This window comes from Prunus dulcis, chromosome 4 (genome assembly GCF_902201215.1).
Source record: "Prunus dulcis chromosome 4, ALMONDv2, whole genome shotgun sequence".
NCBI lineage: Eukaryota > Viridiplantae > Streptophyta > Magnoliopsida > Rosales > Rosaceae > Prunus > Prunus dulcis.
In genome coordinates, this window is record NC_047653.1 from 15,171,117 (window position 1) to 15,185,172 (window position 14,056).

General features: G+C 37.9%; 3 protein-coding genes across 11 annotated transcripts; all 3 read right to left on the minus strand.

The window, feature by feature from the left end:
• Positions 1-2,142: 2,142 nt before the first annotated feature.
• LOC117625773 (cytochrome c oxidase assembly protein COX15-like) lies at positions 2,143-7,448 on the minus strand. 9 transcript variants are annotated; one of them, XM_034357327.1, is made up of 10 exons: positions 6,739-7,448; positions 6,337-6,391; positions 6,062-6,170; positions 5,220-5,481; positions 4,286-4,584; positions 3,680-3,905; positions 3,354-3,599; positions 3,135-3,245; positions 2,518-2,649; positions 2,143-2,395 (listed from the first exon to the last, which is right to left on the minus strand). In XM_034357327.1, the coding sequence occupies exons 4-10, from the start codon at positions 5,382-5,384 to the stop codon at positions 2,225-2,227; spliced, it is 1,350 nt and encodes a 449-aa protein (XP_034213218.1). In that variant the 5' UTR covers positions 5,385-5,481; positions 6,062-6,170; positions 6,337-6,391; positions 6,739-7,448; the 3' UTR covers positions 2,143-2,224. The 9 variants fall into 9 exon arrangements, with proteins under 9 accessions (XP_034213218.1, XP_034213223.1, XP_034213217.1 ...); XM_034357332.1 differs by having other exon boundaries at positions 5,220-5,474; positions 6,716-7,448; XM_034357326.1 differs by having other exon boundaries at positions 6,716-7,448.
• Positions 7,449-7,677: 229 nt separating this feature from the next.
• Positions 7,678-9,968, minus strand: LOC117625776 (40S ribosomal protein S8-like). The gene is made up of 5 exons (XM_034357337.1): positions 9,854-9,968; positions 9,618-9,690; positions 8,637-8,970; positions 8,106-8,293; positions 7,678-7,931 (listed from the first exon to the last, which is right to left on the minus strand). The coding sequence occupies exons 1-5, from the start codon at positions 9,855-9,857 to the stop codon at positions 7,853-7,855; spliced, it is 678 nt and encodes a 225-aa protein (XP_034213228.1). The 5' UTR covers positions 9,858-9,968; the 3' UTR covers positions 7,678-7,852.
• Positions 9,969-11,672: 1,704 nt separating this feature from the next.
• On the minus strand, positions 11,673-13,568 carry LOC117623845 (berberine bridge enzyme-like 17). The gene has a single exon (XM_034354847.1). It carries the CDS (start codon positions 13,531-13,533, stop codon positions 11,941-11,943), a length of 1,593 nt encoding a protein of 530 aa, XP_034210738.1. The 5' UTR covers positions 13,534-13,568; the 3' UTR covers positions 11,673-11,940.
• Between the last annotated feature and the right edge of the window lie 488 nt (positions 13,569-14,056).

The following is a 14,056-nucleotide window of genomic DNA, read 5'->3' on the forward strand; positions in this document are numbered from 1 at the left end:
TATGTGTTGGCGGAGCTAGGTTTAGATCTAGAGAAAATAGGAATGAAGATACCATTTTATTTTTGAGTTTGAGGAAATAGGTTTAGATTGAGAGAATTGGAAGGAAGAAAATTGGCAAAGCTAGGTTTTTTGTTTTCTGAGTTTGAGGAGTTGTGATTTTTTTTTCTCCCCTTGTTTCCTTTTATAGACGTCCATTATGACACCCGTTTTTTATTTTTCCCACATTCCTCGAGCTCCACACATGTAATTTATGCTCCGTGTTTTTCCCTATTATCGTGTTTTCCACTTCCTGTTATCATTTCCGTGTTTTCCACCTCGAGCTCCACGCCTCTGTGATAATGTCTTAATAATAATAATAATTTTTAATTTAATTACTATATATATATATAAATTAATTAGAAAAAAGAAAGAGAGAGGAGGGAAGAGAGACGGAAAAGAAAGAAGAAAAAATAGAGGAGAGAGGAGAGAAGGAAAAGATAGGGGAAAAAAACAAAGCAAGAGAGAGGGAGCAAGGGGTTTCAAACCCATAACCTCTATTCTTAAAGTCCAACAGCTTACCACTACTCCAAAAGAGATCCTTCATCCTTGTATTATAAGTGTATAATTGTAATATGTATTATAGTCTATCATAATTTAAACGGGTTGGCGAGTTGACCCAAAATCCACCCATTTATTAAATGGGTCATAACAGGATGACTCGAAAATTACCCAATTATTAATCGTCCGAGTTAGGGTCGTGTTTTTCTCATGTGGGTTTTGAGTCATGTAACGGGTAGTATATGAAATTGTATTTGTTTTGTTTTCATTTTAAACCTGGCTCAAAACAACGCCGTTTTGAAGTCAGGTTTTTAGAAAAAATTAACTCGCCTGGACCAAAGCAGTGTCGTTTTGTCTAGGCGCTTTTTAAAAATGCCAAAAGTCACTTTTGGTCCCTGTAGTTTGGCACTTCAACCACTTTTGACTATGTAGTTTCAATTCCATTAATTTTGACCCTATAGTTTCGTATTTGTAGCAATTCAAGGACAAATTAGTATTCCTGTCAATTTCTTTGACAATGCAAGGGGCAGTTTCATCAACCCAAAACCCTTGAGCATAATAGCTCGTCTGAAATTCTCCCTATATCATATTAGGGCTCGAAATTCAACCACTACTCCCAATTTTTGAAGAACCCTAAACCCAAATGACCAATTTCAAGTCCTAATATGAAATTAGGGGAGTTTCAGATGAGATTTTATGAAAAGTCTTCAACGGACCCTCAACCCTTGTGAGTTTCGACAGAAAAGAGATGTCATATGCTCTGTTTTTCTTCTAGGATGCCGGAAAAAGACCTTGAAGGGTATATCACTTGTGTCTGTGCGCAAACAGATTAGCAGAGCTTGTTGAACAATACCAAATGATCCAAAAAAAGATATCATGCCATGGATAACTGTGGCTAATCATGCAATTTATAAACTCCTTGATCGCTTAGCCAAAAAGAGACTGATCAAGACAAGTGAAAATCCATATCTGGGTGGGATGAAAATTGAAAAATAAAAAATTATCATGGTCAACCATAAAGCAACTGATCAGTGAACAACTAAAAACTGTACAAAAATACAAGATACACAACACTCCTGCGTTCAGGAATATAAGTTGTCTTGTCTGCAAGTTATATGTGCTAGGGGTAGAAAATGCCAACGTTTGATCAATTTTCTAGCCAATTCAGAGTTCCTAAACTGTTAGACAATCATTAGTCCCAAAAGTTAGGACACGCAAATTCGCGTGCACCATGAAAACTAATAAGGAAATGGGGAATTCAAGTGCACCTTGAAAACCAATAAGCACAAAATCATATTAGGTTTCCACGTGAGTTATATTAGATTAGTGGCGACGTTTACTTGCAGCTCATTACCTTTCGCGGTCGGAAACAAATTATTAGCAGCGTTACATTACATCAACCTTTTTAATCACCAGCGGAAAGACCCATGTCTAATCTTACTATTTGGATTCGATTTAATCAGCCTCTCTCTCTCTCTCTCTCTCTCTCTCTCTCTCTCTCTCTCTCTAAGAACTCGTGGTCACTCGATAACAACGGAATCATAGTCCAAACTACAAGCAAATCTAGAAAATAACTCCCAGTTGGATCGCCAGTGATAATACGTAGAGCACAAGAATCAAATAAATCTTTTTCTTTCATCCAATTAAAATGTCAAATAGTTGTTCTAAAATTGTACTACAAAGTCATCTAGATTGTCTTTGCAACTTGAGGTAGTGATTTAAGAAGATACGGCGATGGCCTACGCAAAGTGTGATTGAGAAGGATCATCAGTGTCAGGAGAGTCAAAGCCCCAGCTTGGTGTGCTGTACCAAGTTCTACAGGCACATATGACAACAGTGTAGATATTCCCAGTGTGACCTGCGACAATAACACAACGAATTGTGCAAAACAATTAAAATCAACCTGCTCAAGCTAATGAAATAATTTGAAGGAGAAGAGAGAAAAAAAAAAAGGAATGAAAAGTTGGAAACCATATATACCTGAAGGCCAGCCATGCCTACAGCACTACCAATCAAAGACCGAACTGCAGGATGTATGTCAAACTTCCTTGTTGACCACCACAAAGCACCAATTGAAAATAAAGTTGCAGTTGCAAGGATACGATGATCAAGCTACAAACAGGAAGAACAACAATTAATCACAACCCTACTTCATGATTGAAATTTGAAAAGATTAAAGAACAAGCTAATACGCAGTAGAAGATTTAACAATTCCATAATTTCACAAAAGCATAGTCGCCACAAGAAAATGGTGTTCATCACAAGAAATTATAGTGTAACCTCAAAGAAGACACAAAAACTGCTGCTAGCCGAAATACATTTCAATGGCTTTAAAAACAATAACTTTCCTGAAAAGATGATGACATAATCACATTTCATTTGTTCCTACACAAAACAGAAGTTCCTACAGAAAACAGATTTTTTTTAGTGAAGGAAGAACCTTAAAATAAGACATCTTTCCAATTTTTAACTCCTTTTTTTTTTTTGGTAATATTTTAATTTCCCTTGTAATCATAAAAGCAACCTTGGAGATAACATATAGCAACATTATGTCGCAAAAAACTAAAATAAAATATATTCTTTGGTCAGAAAGATACCTGCACAGTAGATGTATTCTCAAAGAAGTTCCGGATTAGTGGCTTCATGTCAAAAACATCCTCTGGGATCCATGTATCCCCCATCTTTGGAAAAGTATTATAAGCATGCCCCTGGAATTTTCACACATAAGCATATTTAAAATCTCTTACTCAGGAAAAGCCACATATCATCCATTCAATTCATTGTGAAAGGCAAGAAGGAAAACAAAAATTACATACAGCATCATTCCCGGCAACAAATGCTCCTGAGACAGCAGTTACTCCGACAAGTAAGCTTACAGGAAGAGCAAGTTGCTTCACCTTTGCTGCCCCACGAACCCAAGCTAGTGATTCAGAAGGTGGTTCAGGCATGACAACAGAAAGACCGGTCCATAAAAGGCCACAATATATAGCAAAGGCTGAAGTAAGATGAGCTGCAAGACGGTAAGGGCTTACTCTTGGCTGGGCATATTCAGATGCTGGCTCCTGTGAGAGAGAATTATTTCAAAAATCCATCGCTTTTCTAAATTTCAATCAAACCCACGACAAGAGAAACCATATCTGACCTCTAAACCACTTTTAACCATCCACCAACCAATTAAACCCTGCCCAGCACCAAGACCAAAAAGAGCAGACAGTCTCAGTCCAAGTTGTACAGTAATATAACCCTTACGGAGAAAATATGAGAAGGGTAATGCAAACATAATTCCCAGTGCCCTTCCCCACATTCGATGTGCATATTCCATCCAATAGATGAATTTGAAATCTTCAATACTCATCCCTCGATTTACACTACATGAGATAAAAAAACCAGGTAACATTAGAAGGGTCCAAAAGAACTTCAACTCCTGTTGAAAGCAACAATGTAACATCAAATATGTAATTCTTCAATCCTAAAAATTTGGGTAAAAGTAAAGTACAAAATGCTAGAAAGACACATGAATAGTAAAATTATCATCACTCATATAGCCCTTCAGTTCAAAGCACATATTTTCTGTTTTGCTTCCAGTCAATAGAGGATTGCATCTGTAAACAAACTTAAGCAATTCTTGAAGACTTTTAATGTAATTTCAAGTTTAGAGGCAGATCACTACGAGCTATAAAGTGCTTAAAATGAAAACTAAAAATTAATGATGCAAAAATTTCCAGTGTTGTTTCCACTTTGCACTAACCGCTTAAACTCAGGGGACTGCTTGTACTTCCCAAACTCAAGCAACCAATCCTCATCTGAGAGAGGAGGAAGCCCCCCAGTAAATTTCCAATCAGTCATCGAAAGACCAGATCGCGTTAGTCGTGTAATACCGCCAAGTATCACCATACTAAACACCCATGCAGCAGAGCCAAAAAGCCAAATGCCAACCATTTTCTGAGCACGAGGTCCTCCATTTACAAGAAGCTTCAATCCCTCCTTATTTTCGATGCCTACAGAAGCAACAGTGGACATATTCCTTATAGATGGTACATAATTTCCCTGAAAATGGCATAAGAAATTCCCTTTTTATTTAATATTTTACAATACAACCCAGCCTAATTAAGTTAAATTGCACAAATTTGTTTTTGGCACATTTTGTGCATTTATTCATCATAGAAAAAGGAGTTACTTCAAAAAATGATAGTCAACCTATAGAAAAATAAAGATTAAAAGCAGCTGCATTCATTGATACGCTACAACTGAAAAGCCTTAGTTCCTCGCTCTAACTCTAATACACGTCTGCAGTGTCATCCTAGTGAATCGATATTATATTTTACGTTTTCCAGCCTCAAATACTCTGTTTCAACAGCCATCTCTAATTCCAATCTAAATTTCTTTTCCTTTTTCAAATTGGTTTCAATGACAAAATGAAATTTCAAATCCATTAACTCATAGTTGGATCTCAAAATCATTGAATGATTTTGTTTGATTATCAGAAAAAATACTGCTTAAATAGAAATTCCACAGCTGAAAATGAAACTGCAAAGCTTGTCCTAGCTCCGAAAAGCTTCCCTAATTCGACATTCACAATCCACATGCAAAATCTAAAGCATTGAACTTTAATATACTTTTTTCGAATTTACTTACCAAAAATGAATTCAAAATAATTTATAAAAACAAAGTGAGAAAGGAACCTTAGACAAAGATCGAAAGCCATCCAAGCATTTTCGTGTGGCTCCAGTAGAGAATAATCGAAAAGATTCCTCGTTCAGAACCCTAGACGGCGTCTTTCCCCAGAGATTGTACAGATCTTTGCTGTTCTTCTTCACAAACAACGGTACGACTCGGCTCCGAAACATTTCTCTCTCAGCTCTGAAGTCTGAAACTGAGAGGGTTTAGGAGTGGTTTTGGTTGTTCGAAGCTGATTTTATGCCTTCTTTCTCTTGGACCTGCAAACTACACCGGCTTTAAACAAACGAACACGTTGTCGATCTTCAAACCACGTAGAAAGTTTTCATATCAAAAACCACAGAGTTTGATTGCAACAGTAACATACAATATTAAAAATTAATGAAAAATATTGCAAAATCAAACCCACTCTCCCCCAATCACAACCCTCCCACGACACCCACGGTTTAGGGGGCATTATCGAAATGGGCCACGGATTTTTAATTTCATCAATTTGCACCCCAACATTTTAAGATTGTATCAATTTACACATTCCGTCAATTGGGTCTGCAAAAAGTCAAGCCCCACAAAGGAATACCAGATGTGTGTCTTGGTTGGTGTGAGAGCAGATCTAGGGATGAGGGATGTCTCATGATCATGTCAGGTGGTGATAAGAAGCAAAAACAGAAAATTTAAAAAGTAAAAACCTAAGATATAAGCATGAAGTTTTCAATAGTGTACCATAGTTGGAATCATACTCATAAGAAACTAAAATAGTTTATACAACTTGACCATGCATGACACTCCCACTTATGTCAAGGAAAATAAATCAAAACTTGACATAAAAAAACGGTTCTTCAAATGATACCTGTTGCCTGGTGGTCAGTCCCAACCTCTTAACCAATGTTGTTCAAATTGGATGTTGAAAAGGGCTTCCTCCAATTTTGCTATCTGCTCTAGCAAGGGTGCAAAATGCTCTGCATAAATCACTCTTCCGCTTAAAAAAGAAGATTAATTTTGAAACAAACTGCGGGGGCAAATGGAATAACAAGTAATGCACACCATTTTTAGCATGCTTGTCATAATATGTAAAGTGAGCAGCATGTACATCAAAGTCAATGGTTTCATGGTAAGGAGACTTACTAGTGAAGCAGAACTGGTGAACACCTTGCTTCTAAAACCATAAACTCAAACTTATCTGGAGACATTGGAAACAAAACTCCAAGGTAAATGATAGACTACGTAAATTGATTGCCAACATTACCACTATTATATCATTCAACAAACAACAATGTCCCAATTGGAAAACCAGCTCGAATTGTCTTATAACTTTTGCTTAAACCAGTAACCAAGAAAAAACAACATTCTAATTTATGTTCTCATTTCGACACTTCCAACTTCACAAATTAACTACACAACAGCTTATTACAGAGTATATACAGCCATCTCCACCCCAATATTACCCATATACCTATTATCTAATTAAAAACACAGCAGCTTATTAAAAGAATAAGAAGAAAACCTTAAGCTGCGTAAGAAACCCACCCAACCAAATGAATCTGAGACGGCGCTGGGTGCGACGGCGATTGCTGGTGGGTTCTCTCTCTTCCTTCTTCCTGCTCCTCCTTCTTGTTTGGTTGCCGTCTGAATCGCCCAAAAGCCCTCAATGGAATAAAAGGTCCCTGTTGAGCCTTTTTCTAGTAGTGTCTCTCTCTTGTTAATTGAAATAAAATGACACCATACCAAATATTCCAGAAAATAAGATAAATGTAATTCAAAAATTTCAACATCCAAACACCCTCACCCATCTCTCTCTCTCTCTCTCTCTCTCTCTCTCTCTCTCTCTCTCATGTCTCAGACTCGCAGAGATAACCTATTAATTAATTATTAACTTGAACATAATTAAATCCTACAATACTTTCTGATAATTTGGTCCAATTTGTCGAAGTGAAGAGGAGGCTCAATGGTCTCTATTGACCAATTTATGGATCACTTGAGTATGATGAATATTGGTGGCTTGCTTCCCAACTCCATTCTCTACAGATCCCTCTTCACAGCTCCTCTGTCCTTTGGTTTCCTGATGGAGGCGGCAACGGCAGCCACGGTGGCAAGCTGGTCTGGTTAGGGTTAGTTATTGTACTTGGGGTTTCTCTAATTTGGGGTTATTTTGTTGTATTGTGCAAGTACTGGAGAGGACAGCTCTTTAATTGGGCATGTCTTATTTTGTTCTAGCTTTTGCTTTCTTTATGGCTGGATGGGCAACCTTCCGTTTCCTGTGTGGTTTGGGCCCTTCTTGTATGTTTTCTGTGATCTTTCTCGCCCATGGATCCAATTTTCGGATCGAAAAAACAAAAAGCATTGATATCGCTACTTAATCCCAAACGATTTCAAAGTTCCAGCAAGCCTTGTTTGTTGAGAATTGAGTAAGAAAATAAACCAACATTTGAAACTAGAGGATCCAACTAAGTGATGACGCTTAAGAAATGAAAGGGAAAGATCCAAAATGAAATATAATTGCTGATTAAACATTCAACCATTGAAACAGTGTTTACCAGTTCAACATCAAACCGAAATAAAGTGCAACCCCTCAAAAGGTAGGAAAGGATGAAGGAAATAACATATTCTGAGTCTAAATGACTAAAGTTCTGGTAACAAAATTCTAAGCAGCAGCACCCTTCCCCTTCTTCCTCTGGAGCTTCTTCATGTAAAATTCCAGCTCTTTGCCCTCCAATATATATCTGTAAAAATTTCATAAGACCCATTATATATGAAATACCTTACTTTAAAACAACAATAAAAAGGAGCTGATATCATCCATATTTCAGCCCTTGCAATACTGCAACTACAATAATAATGTGCCTATTGACAAATCTGCTTACTAGAAACAGACATAGGCAGATAAAGTCACATACCCATCAGAACGGCCACACTGTCCAGGTCGTGATGAGATACAAGCCAACAGACGACCACCACCAAATTGCTCTTCAATATGCTGGTCAAGGGTGCGACTCTGTTGACGCTTCTCCAACTTTCTTACTACATGGTTGCTCTTCTTCACCTCCTCAGCGATGGCAGCAGGAGCAGCAGCAGCATCACCTTCCTATTAAACAAATAACACAAAAATGCCATCAAAGACAGTAAGCCTAATGCTGTTGACCACATTCAATGCAGTCATCAGAAGTAAATTAATCTTCCTTTAAATTTTGTTACCAGCGCACAAATATATTTCTTTCCACCATCAAGTAAGCATATTAACACAATGCCAGAAACCATCATATATTTTTTCTTTAGGATTCATAAACTAATACAATGCTTCCAGAAATAAGGAAAACACGAAAGGCAAGTCCAACCTTAATACGAACAGCAAAATATCTTAAATCATTAGGACAAACAAAGACAAAATTAATAAATTTACCAACCCAAAGGAGATAAAAGAGACCTACCTCTCCTTCTTTCTTGGCAGCAGCTGCAGTTTTCTTCTTGCGGCCAATTTCAACTCCATAGTGCTGGAGATACCACTGCTTGAATGGTGCTGCATCAACCTGAACAATGGCACCCTTCACCAAAGTTTGAGTACGGACCAGCTCATTGTTAGATGCATTGTACACGACATCAAGAAGACGGGTTTTGCGGGTCACAGCCTCACTACCCCATGAGAAATTTCCTGTGTCGAGCCTCAGAGCACGCCACTTCACATTCCCACCTCGAACTCTGATTCTCCTCACTGTCTTGTTGCTTGACAACTTTGTGTTTGCAGGTTGCCTTCCAAGCTCATACCTTCAAACAAGTTGAAACTAAATCAATTCTGCAATCATTGAGGCTTTAAAGTAAATTCATTTTACACAAATATAAAAACTGTTTGTAATCAAGTAATATCAAACATGATAGGAACCTAAACCACTTAGCACTACGGGATTTGTGTTACTTCAAATTTTGCAAAAATTGGCAACCAGAATTTGAGGAAAAAAACTAAAAAACACTTCTCATAATCTAAGAAATGTAGGCTTTGTGCTGTATTCCCAACAAAGTTAAGACAAACGCTATGACCAGAGGCATTAGATGGTGAAACCCACATAATTAAAAAATTATCAGAGAAATAACAAGAACACAACTTGTAAATCATTTAGAGTTCTTATAACATATGCAAATATATAGCTAGTTCATAAATCATCCATTCACCAGAAACGAACACAAAGGTTTCAACTACTTGTTGGAAAGAAAGAAAGAAATAAATAAATAATTACATAAACAAAAGAAGCACATTATTCAGAAGCACGACAACTCTGATTCATTTATCAATTAGAAAACTTTAGTCTTTGTTTGGCTGACCCGTAAAATACAATAAGAGAAAGGAACCAAAACACGGTATAACAATCTGTACCAACAAAAGCATCTAAATCAAAGAAAAGCAATTCAAAAATTACTTTCTCTTCTTCCTCCATGCCTTCTTCTTGCCTCCAGTGGCACGTCTCTTGTGCATGGAATCTCGGGAAATACCTACAAGCCATACAATATTTGAAGATTAGCATCACAAAAATGAATGCGAAAAGAGAAAACAAAACATCACTAGAGAAAATTCAGAGGTACCCATCACTGAAACGAATTTGAAAAACAGAAAATGAATATGAAATCAAGAAGATGAGAGTGGTGTGAGATGTACCCATCTTGGGAGAAGGAGAGTTCTAGGGTTTCTCTGCTCCTGGAGTTGCGGCAACGCGGCTAGGGTTTGAGACAAGTGAGGCAGCCGAGCTAGGTCTTTAGTACAAACGAAGTGAACGAAATTACGATTTTGTCCTCAATAGCCCAAACCAACTCTTAACTTCGAACAAGTTTGGATTGGGCTTTCCCGAGAATCTGCATCCCCAATAGAATTTGGCTTGAAGTGACGTCGTTTAGATCTTTATAGGCCAAGCGGCCCAAACCCTAACTTAGTTCATGGCCAATTCTTTGGACACCCATGTTATATCCTAAAAATTCTTCGGACACCCACGTTATATCCTAAACATTCTTTGGACACCCATAACAAATTAATAATTTAACAGTGGCATATTGCGATTTTAATAAATTAAAAATTAAAAAAAAAAATTTGGGGTCCATTTGAATGGAGTGATTGTTAATCTAGAAATTTTACATTTACATGTCTTTTGTTTGAAAGTTAAGATATTTTTCTGTCTTTTTTGAAAAAGCTTTGGTTTTTCCAAAAGTGAAAGTTTTTTTGTGACTCAAACCTAAATTTACTTAAATATGAAATCTCTTGAAAATGAAACACTAAAAATAATAACAATAATACCAGACAACTTTTTTTTATATTTCTAACTACAATCTCTTGCAAACCTTGTGGAACGTACTTCATGAGGGGTGCTGGGATGCTGCTACTAAAGGTGCTTTGCAAGCAGGAACACCAGTTGGTCGATTTAAGATTGGTAAAGAAGCTGGCGAATGGACAGCATCAAATTTTCATCCTTACCTACCATCAGAAGTGTATCTCACATGCAGGAAAGATATATTTATCTGCTAGAAAGCTTACAAATGCGTTTTTAAACTGCTGCCAAATTGCATAACTGCTTTATACTTGCAGGTTTTTCTCTGCTAGGAAGCATGGGTTGGTAGATGCTGCAGTTAGAAGCCGCAGTTCTGATAGGACCGCTGTTGTTACTCTACCTGGTGGGATATTGGTACTCTAGATGAAAATTTTGAGATATTAGCATTAATTCAACTAGAAAGGATCGGATCGGAGCTTCCAGTTCCTTTCTTGTTGATGAACTATGACTCATTCTATTCAAAGCTTCTAGGCTTCCTTGATGATTGTAAGGACTGCGGCATCCTCTCCAACGGAGAGATTACATCTCTGTGGAAGGTTTGTGATGGTAACTCAGAGGCTTTGGCTTATTTGGCAGGGTTAGGTAGTTTGGCTAAAAAGAAGAAAAATCCTCCTTCCAGCAGACTCGGCTCTTTATTTTGGAGAACCAACTTTTGACTCTCTACATCTAGCAAAAAGGAGAGAGAACTGGAGGCTCGCCAAATTGAAGAGAGAGAGAAAGAGAGAGAGAAAAAGGGGGGGAGAGATAGAGACATTTGAGAGATTGGTGGGGTTGGATTTTTACTTTTCTTTTTAATATATTTGATTTGTAAGAGAGAGATTCAAGTATGCATGCTAAACATGAGGGATATGCCATAAACCCATGCTTGGTTTTTGTGATTTTCATGAAGAAAACAAAAACTTGACCATAATGGCAATTTCAAAACAAAAAGAAGAGAGTTTGCATTGATCCTAACCATTGCAGATGTTTTTAGGAATGAAAAGGAAAATAAGAAATAAAGAATAAGAAATCAAAACAAATGATTCATGAACATTATTAGATAGAGAGGTGTAGATAAGTGGTCAATAATTTCTTGATTTCTTAAACGTACAAGGAGAGAGTTTGAGGGTGTGCTTCAACATTTTTGGCCAGCCTACAATTGATAATGTACCAAAAGGATTCATTCGTATATGAGAAGGACTTGTTATTTATATATGCTAATTTAAAAAAGAATACATATTGTAGAGGTTACATGAGATCGTCATTGTAGACTACAAGCTTTCTTTTACAATAAATGAAATGAATACTTTGGTAACATCAATAAGATGATTTATGTTAACCTTCCACTTATTCTCTCTCTCTCTCTCTCTCTCTCTCTCTCTCTCTCTCTCAGAGGTGGACTTTATTCGTTACGGATATCACATAAACATATAGTATACATCTCTCTCTAAAGAGGAGGGATACTTTGCTTATGCTTGAAAAAATTATGAGGATCGACCATGGTTTTCACACGCACCAATCTATCAAAATTACCTTTGAAGTACTTCCTTCCATAAAGTGTAGCAGTTTCAAAGTTAGTCTTATTATCCTGGTTCGCACCGATGTCGAGATCCCTGTAGTTTTGGAACGCCTCTCTTGGATTCTTGGAGACATACGGTGTCATCATGTCATACAACTCTCTTGTTAAGCGAACGTACTTGTTGGTGGCCTCAATCCCTTCGTCATACCACGACGAATAGTATAGCGCAAAAAATAGGTTTCCGGCCCTGTGAGGGTATGGAGTTGCTGACTCGGAAATCTCGCTCATTCTTCCACCATAAGGGTTCCAATCCAACCAAATGTGCTCTATCTCAATCATCTTCTTCCATATGGAATCAAAAACATGTTTTGGAATTGGTTCCTTCACATAGTCTGACTTACCTTTGTAGAAGGTCTCTGGTTCAGTTGGCTTGCTGAGAAGAATTTCTATGGGGGTTCCAATGGGACTTTCAGCCCAAAATACAGTGGATTCCACCCAGCTCACTTCATAGCAGTCTTTTCGTTGTAAGCCCAGTTCAGGGAAACTCTCATTCAACAATGCCACAACCTTGTCACTTGTTCCCAAGAAATGGCCAATGAATGATACTCCCACAGTCTTGTTTCCCTTGGTATCAATATTCTTCACTTGTGGCTGTGCTCTGAGGAAGACCTCTTTGGGCAGCTTGGGTGCAACAGTTTGCCACTTGTAAACCAAATCTGTAACACCTTCCTCTATGGTCCTGGTAAGGTTGAACACAGTCACTTTGGGTGGAACTGGAACCAGCTTGAGCTTCCATGAAAGAATAACTCCGAAGCTAGCTCCACCACCTCCTCTGATGGCCCAGAAAAGGTCCTCTCCCATTGACTTTCTATCAAGGATTCTACCATTAGCAGTAACTAGCTTAGCATCCACGATATTATCGATGCTAAGCCCATACTTTCTCATCATAAACCCATAGCCGCCGCCACTAAAATGGCCACCAGCACCAACCGTTGGACAAATCCCAGCAGGAAAACCGTAAACGTTGGTTTTTGCAGCAATTGCATAATAAACTTCTCCAAGAGTAGCTCCAGAGTGAACCCAAGCGCTCTCATCCGCAACATTAACATCAATGGAGTTAATATTAAACATGTCGAGAATGACAAAGGGCACATCCGACGTGTAAGATAAACCCTCGAAATCATGGCCACCACTTCGGATTTTAATTTGCAACCCATGATGTTTGGCACAAAGCACAGTTGCTTGGACATGGGACTGATTCTTGGCCGCTATTATGGCCAGAGGTTTTGGAGTTGCAGCTGTAGAATATCTGCGGTTATTAATATGTGCTACCAAAACAGATTGAAATGAGCTATTTTGAGGGGTGTAAATTGATTCTTGGATTGTGTGGGCAGGGTGAGGATATTTTGTGAGGCATTGGAGAAAGCGATCAATGGAAACTGTTCCTGCAGTTGTCCATGGTATCGAGAGTGAAAGGACAGAGAGAATGAAAAGCAGGACTGGAGGGTTTCTGAACTTCATTGGTAATATGTGGGATCGTATAGCTCTCTTGATTTAATATTTGGCGGTGTGATAAAACAACAGGCTTGGGGTAGTATTTATAATGGAGCCAAAGCACCCAACTTTGAATTTGTTTTTGGTTTCTCACCAACTCGTGTAGGCTTTTTATTTTCTATAGCATTACTGCGGACTTTTCTAATGTCAGCGTTAACTTGTCAAACTGACCCACAGAGGTGGCTCTGTTGGGGAGCAACTCAAGAGGGCCCCCAAACTTTTCCTAATACTTTGCTGCAGTCCATATGGCTGCAATGGTGGATGAAATTCAAAAAATTTAACTGTAAGGGTTAAATTGGTTGTTTTAATTAATTCAAGTGCTAAATTGGTTGACTTTTTAGTTTTAAGAATTACGTTTGATTAGGGTCATAATTCGGGGGTAAAACAACTGAAAATTCTAACATAAAAATGAAACCCACATTTGTCATGTTAATATTTACCGCACATAGTAACCGTATGATTAACGGATGAGATCGTGTATAGAATTTTC

Excerpts from the sequence above, each read along its gene's own strand:
- LOC117625776 (XM_034357337.1), bottom strand. Across the intron at positions 8,294-8,636 it reads CTGCCAAGAAAGAAGGAGAG|GAAGGTGATGCTGCTGCTGC; the intron begins GTAGGTCTCTTT and ends TTTGTTTAATAG. Across the intron at positions 7,932-8,105 it reads CAGTGTGGCCGTTCTGATGG|ATATATATTGGAGGGCAAAG; the intron begins GTATGTGACTTT and ends AAATTTTTACAG.
- LOC117625773 (XM_034357335.1), bottom strand. The coding sequence starts at position 5,384 with ATGTTTCGGAGCCGAGTCGTACCGTTGTTTGTGAAGAAGAACAGCAAA. Across the intron at positions 4,585-5,219 it reads GCTTTCGATCTTTGTCTAAG|GGAAATTATGTACCATCTAT; the intron begins GTTCCTTTCTCA and ends TGCCATTTTCAG. Across the intron at positions 2,396-2,517 it reads TAGGCATGGCTGGCCTTCAG|GTCACACTGGGAATATCTAC; the intron begins GTATATATGGTT and ends TTATTGTCGCAG.
- LOC117623845 (XM_034354847.1), bottom strand. The coding sequence starts at position 13,533 with ATGAAGTTCAGAAACCCTCCAGTCCTGCTTTTCATTCTCTCTGTCCTT.